The following is a 10,223-nucleotide window of genomic DNA, read 5'->3' as shown; positions in this document are numbered from 1 at the left end:
TCCAGAGATCAGGAAATTTTCCTGTCTGAAGAGAGACATTGAATATGTGAGTGATAGAAGGTAAAATAACTGGTAACAATTTTTTATAAAATAAGCTTGGGATATTGTCAATTCCTTTAGAGTTTTTTGAGCAAGAACATATTATCTTTGACACCATAGATGGAGTAACATGTGAGAAATAGAATTTCTCTGCCGGCAAGTTATGATTGAACTGCATGATAAGATGGTCTGAAGCCAGTGGTGCGTTGGATGCATCTGGCTGATTTGAACTGAGAGTGAAGAAATCGTTCAGTTCATTAAGAGGTATATTGATTCTAGTATTAGATCTGGCTTTATGCGCTCCTAGTCTTCTGACATTATCCCACAGAGTGGATGTTGAATTATTTTGATTAAACTGCCTGTGATAGAAGCGAAGTTTTGCATTGCGACTCATAGATTTCACACGATTTCTCCAAGTTTTAAAATAGAAAGGTTATTTCAGAATTATTTCCATTGAAATTACTTATTTCAAATAGGATTTCTATTTTTCTATTATTTTTAAAGGAAATTGGAACAGGATACCTATCAAATAACTTAATTTCTGTTTTGAAATTTAGATTGTTGTATCACAGCTTTTTAAATTAGCTGACATTTCAGGTTAGTATAAAAATAAAAATCTGATCTCATATATAAAAGCAAAGTTTCAAATCAAATTAGCAGTGTACAGTTGGCAATACTGTTACAGTATCTGTAAACAGATAGCGCTATATCCCTCTAGCTTTGCAATATTGTCAGTTTGCCAGAATATTTTATTTTTACTTTTGACAGTGACTGTACAAAAGTAACACAGCCGCCATTTTTTCCTCATTCTATCAAAATACTTTGGTACACAAGTCATATAATTGATTTAAAATGTATTTTTGAAACAATGAAATAATTTTTAGACATTACCATATGAGAAACACAAATTAAAATACCTGAAATGAAATTTTAAAAGTTGATAACTAACCATCCTAGACTTCATCCATGCTTCAGTTAGTCTATATGTAAAGGTTAGACCTACTAGTCCCGGTATAAATAATATTGAAAGGTTATTTTAGAATTATTTCCATTGAAATTACTTGATAGGATATCTATTTTTCTTTTAATTTTAAAAGGAATTGGAATAGAATAACTACCAAATAACTTAATTTCTGTTGTTTTGGAATTCAGATTGTTGTGTCACAGCTTTTTAAATTGGCCATCATTTCAGGTTTGTATAAAAATAAAAATCTGATTTCAGTTATGAAAGCAAATTTTTGAATCAAATTATAAAAAAAATTCCATAAATTTGACATTAAATTGATTATTTTATCATGGAAATGATAATTATTTTTTGATCAAATGTAATGGGATGAATTGAGTAACAGCTGTGTACACTCAGTAGCAAAATGGAGAGACTTGGCAACGTTTTTCTCCTATCTTTCTTCACTGCCATTATAACGTGGACCTCACTATATATTACAATTCGGCGCTTCCTAACAAGATGGCGGATTTTTGCGACAGGGTATTAGCCAAGTTTCCATACTGTATGTATCAACGAGCTATTATAGTAAACTATAGAGCGGCTGAGTGGCCACTATTCCTGTTACAAATTGAACATTGGCAGCCATGACAGAGAGAGGCAAGAAGCGGCGGGAAATTTGAATGGTCCTATTGTTATAATGGGAACTTGCATAAAATACAAGGCGCAAATCAGTTATAGGGGAGACTGGGGTAATGGGAGTCACATAAGGGAAAATCGCTGTATGACCAAGGATTTTGGTCTTACGACTTTCATTGTCACATACATATGTCCCAAATACTGTTTTCTACAACATTAAACTAACAGTTGTGTACTAAATTAATAAATTTTCAAGTTAAATAACATAAATCAAAAAATTGTATTTGACCGCCATTCCCCCACTTACGGGGTAATGAAAGTCAGTATCTGATTCAATAAATTATGGCATTAAATGACAGGAAAATTGGAAAAAATTATGAATAAAGATGTAGTTTATAAGTATTTATTTTATAATGAAAGTTCTAAATCAAAAATCAAAGGTCAAAGTTTTCATAATCAAAATAAGAACATAAGCTCATGTGTGGAAACTGTTGATTAGGTCAAAATAAACAGAATTCACTGGATATCAAGTCTTAGTTCAAGTCGATTTTAGAGCAAATGTCACATTTATATCCTTCTGCATTATCCCAACCAGAACATAGCTGGTGAGCGCACAATCCACATGATGTACAGCGAAACCAACTCTCACCATCTTTTCCTGTGTCTTGACAGTAAATACAAACATCATCGTCAAATTCTGTGATTTCTAGGTCAGAATTATTGTCATTCCACACAAACTCTTCATTCTCAGAATTTGAGTCATATTTTAGTTCCTTCTTTTTTCCTTTCATGTTAGGTTTGGTAGGCTTACTTTTTTTGTAAAATTTTGTCCTTTGTTACATGATTTCTCAGTCATTTTCTTTTTCAAACTATTTTGTTGTCTCTCTTCCTTGATCTTCCCCTTAGCTGCCTTCTCTTCCAGCTGATTCTTGATGGGAGTTGAAGTGAGGATTTCTGAGTGTTGTTTCGGCCTTGATTTTTTGGCTGGAAACCCCGAAACTGACAGACAACTGCTGCAACCTGGTAAGGGAGAGATGTTTTCGTTAGGCACAGTGATCTGAGGCATTGTAGATGTATCAGTATTATCAAGAGGACTTTCAGTTACCTCTTCCACAACTTGCATAGTGACCTCTTTCACAGCTCTTGTGGCAACCTCTTCTAAAGCTGATGAAGCTACCTCTTCTGTAGTAGAAACTGAATTGTTAGGAAGATGTTGCTCAATCAGAAAGTCCTCTTCGGTAAAAATACCAGGATTCAATGGATGTATGCCAGTAACCTCAAATCCACTGGTGGCCTTTGCTATTGTTGCAACCTTTGAATAGGCCTTGTTGAAGAGTTCTGATATATCGTATGGGGTGATTTTTACCAAGTTCCTGGACTTCATGAATAAATCACATTCTCTGCGGTATGCTGCTTTCAGTGGTGAATAAAAAACTACATCCAATGGTTGCAGCCTGTGTGAAGTGTGGCGTGGCAATGAGACCATGACTATTCCATTCTCCCTGCAAAAATTAAAGGATTCCAAAGTGCAATGAGAGTTGTGGTTGTCTTAAATCAAGAGAACTTTGTTTTCCAAACTTGCATTAGTGAAACTTGCAAAATGTTTCAACCAAACTAGAAATAAATCTTCATTTATCCAACCAGATTTTGAGCAACTGTAAATAGATCCTGGCGGTCCATTTCTTTCCAATGCTGGACACATACGCTGTTGTGGAAAGATAAACATCGGAGGGCAGAATTGGCCTCCTGAGCTCATTGCACACAAAATGGTGACATTCTTGCCCCTTTTCCAACTTGTGATGGACTCTACTCTTTTCTGCCCTTTCTCTGACAAAATGAGCCCTGGGTCTTGAACGGTTGAAATCCCAGTCTCGTCTGCATTCCAAATGTTGGTCTCTTTTAATTTGTGTTTTGAAATAACTTCCTCCAAGTAAGCCTCTTTATATGTAATGGTAACTGATTATAAAACCTAATTGCACAATCCCTAAAACTGATATGACTAGATTTATACCGACAATATTCGTTTCTAGGTTCAACCTATTTCTTATGTTGTGCGAATAAACATCAACATGACTAGAGAATGAGAGCAAGTTAATCTTTATAAATAATAAACATTGAAAAATAAAAATACACAGCAAACACATAATTCTCAATCTAACAAATAGCTGTTTGCAGAGCTTAAGGGGTGGATCATTACCATATACATGGTTCTTATTGCTATTTTTTGTAACACAAAACGTGAATGGAAATCACTACAATTGGCCCAAATATTGCTCCATAAAAAAGATGTGAATAAACGTTACTATAGTAGACATTTACTAAAAAATTTTGACACACTATTTCCTTTTATCTTCTCAACATAAAAACACCTCTTGTTACCTTGCGTTGGGGATAGTGCAGTCAATAAAATAATGGCAATATATACAAACACATACCAAAAAATTGTGACTGTGGGAACTTTTTGTATGATGAATGACTTCATTGACATTCTCTACACAATACAAATAAATAATATATTAACAGTGTACAGTTGAAATGTTTAATAAGTCTAAATCTATCCAACTCGACTGTAGTTTCATATGCAATTCAATTTGTAAGTAATATCACAAACAAAATTATGAAATAGTCGGCATGATCAGATCTAGTCTAGCCTACTGCTATAGACCTACATTTATATTTTGTATCCTCAGTCGATTCTGAACATTCTAGAGGTTATTCCAATGAGATGAATATTCTCAAACATACCTCATTCAATTTCCGTAAAAGTACCAATTGGGATGATAATTTTATATTGATAGAAATCAATTTGAATAAAAAAAAACACATCTATTCCTGCAGTGGTAGACTGGCTCTTGTTGCCTCTCTCTGTCAAGGCTGCCCTTAGTTGGCCGTGTAACACATTGAGAGCGCTGTAAGCACACCAACAGCCACTCTATAGTTTACTATAATAGCTCGTTGGGCTGAAGTTAGTCAGTAAACTCTAAACTAACTGGAACGGGCTGTCCAATGCTTAGCTACAACCAAAAGTGTGTAAGGCGGAGTGAGTGAGACAGGAATACCGTGTGGGATTCCCTTCTCTCTCGTACGCATACATTCAAGCAGGCTGTTGCAGCTCTTGAGTACGATTTTTTCATTTTTAAAGTTTAAAAACGGATTTGAATGAGTATTAGGGCTATTAGTATTAGATCACAACCTTTTCTCTTAAATATTGTGATGTATTTGTAGTGAAATGCGTAGAATTGAATAAAAATACGACCGAAAAATGGTGATGTATTGTGTTGCATTTGGATGCAAGAATGGGCATGTTAAAGGGAATGAAATACCTTTTCACAGGTAAGTCAAACATTTTTATTCTGTTAATTATTTTGAAGAAATCTTTTTGTTTCACATACATTTCCAATACTTCTTTCTATATTGATCAGTTTATTTGACCAAAAATAAAACAACAAATTTGTTTATATTCCTAGTAAGTTATACCGTACTGTGATAGTTTCTATGTTTATTGAAAATTTCGGCCTACTTTATAGTATCTAAAATAAAAAACATAGTTGAAGAACAAATTAATCCTTATTCAAAAAAGAATAAATAATATCTGATGCAGAAATTGTGAATGTTTCCCTACAAAGACTATCATTCATTCTATCACACATTCTATGTATGATGTAATTTATGGATATAAATTTGGTGTTAAGCATCAGCATATAATAATATAGTATATTTATCATAATATTTGTATACGGTATATTATGTAGGTACAGTAGGCGTATCATACATTTTATGTATAATGTATAATATAAATTTAGTGTAAGTAGCAGCATATAATACTAATAGAATCTGATAGTATAATACTATAATCTAATAGAATCTATAAGTACGAAAAAATAAACATTTAATGAATTTTGTGTAAACACAGCTTTACAATAATGATTAATAATTCTGTGTCATCATGAGATGACATAATTTATTTTAGGTACCTACTTTTATTTTGAAAAATATGATATTGCTATCAGCTGAATTGTAATTAATTTTTGAAATCTTCCCATTTCAAATAAATTTAATAATCGTTCAATTTACAATTATTAAATAATTTTATGTGTATTATTGTTTATATAATTTATAATTATAAAATAATTATTATTTAGCATATTTTACTGTTTGCTTATCATATGGTCATAATTATAATACAATTGATAATTATAATGTTTCTTCATAGATTTCTTTGCATCATTTCTGAAACTCCCACACTGATTTGAAATGTTATCAGAATACCTAGTATATTGCTATCATTACATAATTTAATAATCCTGTGTTATTGAATCATCATAATTTATTTTATTTACCTACTTTTATTGTGAAAAATATGAGATTGGACTATGAGCCTGTTTTTTCATTCCCAATCATTTCATGATAGTTTATATTTTTCCTTGTTAAATAAATAAAAATAAATAAATAATACGCTTCTCTTAAATCTGGCCCAAAGTTATTCCCATGCTTGTGAAAAGTTGACAATACTAAAACTACTGCAGTCACAAATAAAAAAATTCTTTTCTTTATTAATATTCAACCTATTTCATTATTTTTGCTCTCAAAAAGTTAACAATGAACTGCTTAATAAAGGAAAAATAACGCTTACGTGGAATAAGACATACAATATAGAAATAAAATAGAAATTGAGACTGTGCAATGCATTCTCCCATGAGAGCCAATGCGTAACAAAATGAACGAATCCCACAGCAATGCGGGTTGCCTATCTTTACCAGCTGCCTCACTTTTTTTGTGTTGCTAGTCCATTCCAGTTAGTTTAGAGTTCACTGAAGTTAGTACGGTACCAGTTTGCATATTAAAGCCTTTAAAGCCTTTCCCGTAAAACAAATCGCGCAAGGCGCGAAACAAAACAACCAAGAACCAAATATGCAAATAATATCACAGATAATATTATAATCATAAATCAACAAGCATGGTTGTGTGCGTTGAATATGTTCTTGAGATTTGAAGTTTTGATAAAAATCTTTTGCGTATTTTCAGATCAGGTATCTAATTCCATAACATTTTATTAAAACTTGTTATCAATATAATCTTTAGGCTACAAATCCTTTATTTATTATTTTGTAAAGCCGAAATTAGCCTACACTTGATGTAGGCTGTTTGTCACTACTTCTGGTTAAACTTTTACTTTGTCAATAACATAGGTTATAAAAATTAATAAACATCACAAGTATAATGAATTTGTAGTTGGCGTACCGTATATTAATTGAATATTTAGCTAAATAAAGTTTCAATATTCGTACAATCATGATAAATTTCTCCAAATTTATTAGGAAACATTTTTTCAATCCCTGCCATCTTATCATGATTCTTCATTCTTGTCCAGCCACAATTAATTTTTCATGTTGATTAAGATATTTGGTACGCTCACAAACAAAGGTATAGTAAGGTATAGGCTACGTTATAATGGCTGTACGGTATTTTATTAATTATTGTTGTTGCTATCCTTAACTATCATTCAACAAAGCAAATTCCGTAGCGCTACCCTTTTCTAGTTCCTCAACGTTCCCAGATAGTTTTTAACAATTTAAAAATATAATTATCAATTGAGCCCCTTTCTGGAGAACTCGCTCAAATCTGTCTTACATTCTGACAGCTTTTATATGAAAGCAGTAGAAAGTCATGAAAGGTTGTAGGCTACCTATTGAGTTATAAATTGCATGCAATTAATAATCGAGCTGACAACTCATTTGCAATTTTTAAATTATATCCTTATACAAGTTAAATTTATCCTGTTATTTCCTAAAAATAGAAGGATTGAGTCAATTTTGTTGGTCAACGAACTCAATCTGTAGGTATAATGATGAAAACTACAGACATAGCCTAATGATGAATGCAATCAAAATTTATCAAGGCCACTTTTCAGTATAGTATGTGCCGAGGAATCCAGTATTGAGACCTACATTAATCGATAGGTGATGTCAAGACGAGTTAAAGGATTAGCTGAACAAACCTGGCGGAAACTTGAATTTTTATAATTTTATCATGGCTACAATAGGTTTTTAATTCTTATGTGAAATTTGACGAGGAATACATTAAAACCGGTTTTATATTAGGTTTGTAACTTCCATAGTAAATGGCTATTAAATTGACCAAATTGTTTTAAAATTTTACAGGAAATCTAATGAAACAAGTTTAGGGTTAGGCCTAGTAACTTTAACTTATTAATTTAGTTACTAAGTTATTTTTTTAAATCAAGAAAATGTAGTATTTCAACTTTAAAAGATTTTAAAATGTTAGTATACCATAGTACTTACTACCTACTTGATACTTCTGCAGTCTTCACCAGCAGCCAGGGCTGCGGGAATCGTCTCTTCATCTTCCCTTTTGTAGGGGTCAACTATCTCTTATGGTCTGTAGTTGTGCTTGTCTACAATCTCGTCCAGGCTGTAGTATGGCCTATTGCTTTGGTAGTGCTTTAGTTTTCTGATGAAGGCTTTCCTGTCTTGGATATTTTTCAGTCTATTGCTGACCGGTATATTGTAGACTATATTTTATTTTGTTTCATCAATTACTATTAGATGACCCGTGCTCTGCAAGGATCTGTTTAAATCACGTGACAAACTAAAAACTTGACGTTACTTCCCTGGAAAAGGAGGGCCCTTTTGAGTATCCAACTACAATGACAATATTACCATTTTCGTAAATGATTGAATAATTCTAAAATTTGGCCTACTAGAATATGGCCATTCAGAAAGAAGCAAAGTTAGTGACAAACCCTAACATAATCTAGCATTCTGCGAGCCACCCACGACACAATCCCGTGCCGCCACTGTTCCTTGTGACCCTGCTTGCTTTGCACAACATGTCACCACTAGTGTTGCATTTCTTGTAGACAACCAAGTCTACTTACCTAATCTACTTACTCCTCATTTGAATTAATTTTTATCTGAAAGTCAGTTTCGAGTGATGAATCGCGCGGTGCTTGGAAAATCACTAACTCTAAAAGAGTAGGAAAGAGTGTCAATAAACCCTTCTCAATATGTCTATGAGACCTCCATTATATAGGGACCTCTACTTCTACCTCTTTCCTCCTCACTTTACGCGCTCCCAAATACAGGTGTGAGCACACACATAGCGGACGGGTTTTCCGACTTGCAGCGGTCTCAAGAGGTATAGATGTAGGATATCTTCATCCTCCAACTGCTGACTGCCAAACAATCGACAAAACTTAAAACCGACTATTTTCTCAGGGTCAAGTGCCTACAGGCATCAACTTTTTGGTCAATTGCATTGAAATCACTTATAGAGTATGTATTTTTCAGTATGGCGGAAGGAGGAGATGTAATTCAACGTGTTGACATGGCATCAAATGAAGGTAAGTTTAAAATGAATTAATTCAACCTGATTCTAAAGATTTTGTGCTAGCTTATCCAAATATTATGTTTGAATCAATTCGTATTCTCTTATCGTACTTTCCTTATCCAAGTGTGTAGTTCTGAATTTGTTTGACAACTTAGGACTGCGTAAGGCGGTTCTAGAATATTCATTTTCAACTGCCGTGCTACCAATTTTTCCTTAAACGGTTGGAATAGCATATAACACCTATCACACTAAGGAAAGTTGTCGGCTCCAATAAAATAGATACTTGATAAACTGTGAATGGATCTATTGCCTATGAATGAGAAATCCAGTTTTCAGAGCAAATTAACTTATAATCTTCAGATGAAAATTTTGGCAAAAACACAGAAATATAAAACGAACAATAACTTACAAGCCTAATGATTTCAGAGTTATTACGAACTAAAAAAATACTTATCTAGTTTACAGTTGAAACACAGTGGCTATTGGCTTTACTATACAAACAGCAAATTATGCACAAAAAATTATATAAAACTCAATTTAAAACATTAATAAATTTACTTAAACAGACAATAATTCAGAGCACAAAATTATACAAGCAACAGCCAGCCATATATTCAGAAGAAGGTCCAACAGGAAAAAGACACAAGTTGCCAGTCACGAAAGACAACGCCCTCTTCAATATCGATCTTTACAGACACGTCAACACAAAATTATAACTTATAAGTTTAGAATTCACATTCTACATCTGTTCTCAATAAAACTTTATTTTGAAAATGTTATTTTAAATTTTTATACATATATTCTATTCAAATAAACGATTTATTTAGTAATTTGTTAACCCTACCTCGGTGACATTATGGAACAATGCAACAAACATTTACGATAATAAATTCTCCGTCAAAAAATTTGTCCGTCTATTGATAACTCTGACATTTACTATAAAGTTCCATAGATCTCGAATTGAAGATTCGATTCCAATGTGAGAAGAAAAATGTAATATTACAAATACCCCCCTCTTGACATAAAAAAATTTTACTGTTTGAAAATTTAAAGAAAAAATTTACATTGACCCTAATGAAAATTGTTGAAATTTAAATTTGAGAACAGTAACAATTTTTTCTAGAAAAACATTACATGTCATCCAAAATATTGAAAATTATTATAAAAATTCATCAATAGCGTTTGTTATATGTTTCCAAACAATATCTCAAAATATAGAATATCAATATTACTTTTGATTTAGCTTTATAAT

At 32.5% G+C, this 10,223-nt stretch overlaps 2 protein-coding genes across 8 annotated transcripts in view; one reads left to right on the top strand and one right to left on the bottom strand.

Moving 5' to 3' along the window:
• Nucleotides 1–2,013: 2,013 nt before the first annotated feature.
• On the bottom strand, nt 2,014–4,500 carry LOC120352360. Of its 2 annotated transcripts, none has more exons than XM_039432493.1 (2): nt 4,367–4,500; nt 2,014–3,123 (listed from the first exon to the last, which is right to left on the bottom strand). In XM_039432493.1, exons 1-2 carry the CDS (start codon nt 4,369–4,371, stop codon nt 2,409–2,411), a joined length of 720 nt encoding a protein of 239 aa, XP_039288427.1. In that variant the 5' UTR covers nt 4,372–4,500; the 3' UTR covers nt 2,014–2,408. The 2 variants fall into 2 exon arrangements, with proteins under 2 accessions (XP_039288427.1, XP_039288428.1); XM_039432494.1 differs by lacking the exon at nt 4,367–4,500 and adding an exon at nt 4,291–4,327.
• A 1,981-nt stretch (nt 4,501–6,481) lies between these two features.
• LOC111045514 overlaps nt 6,482–10,223 on the top strand; it is a 67,601-nt gene continuing 63,859 nt past the window's right edge. For 3 of the 6 annotated variants that reach the window (XM_039432491.1, XM_039432490.1, XM_039432489.1), the window contains exons 1-2: nt 6,483–6,651; nt 8,932–8,984. In XM_039432491.1, the coding sequence (XP_039288425.1) occupies nt 8,933–8,984 (52 nt within the window). In that variant the 5' untranslated portion in view covers nt 6,483–6,651; nt 8,932. Of the gene's footprint in view, nt 6,652–8,931; nt 8,985–10,223 lie in introns of all 6 variants that reach the window. The other 3 variants (XM_039432492.1, XM_022330948.2, XM_022330949.2) reach the window with 3 other exon arrangements.

This window comes from Nilaparvata lugens, chromosome 7, assembly GCF_014356525.2.
Source record: "Nilaparvata lugens isolate BPH chromosome 7, ASM1435652v1, whole genome shotgun sequence".
Classification (NCBI taxonomy): Eukaryota; Metazoa; Arthropoda; class Insecta; order Hemiptera; family Delphacidae; genus Nilaparvata; species Nilaparvata lugens.
The sequence above is the reverse complement of the archived record's forward strand: the minus strand, read 5'-3'. Positions and strand labels throughout refer to the sequence as shown.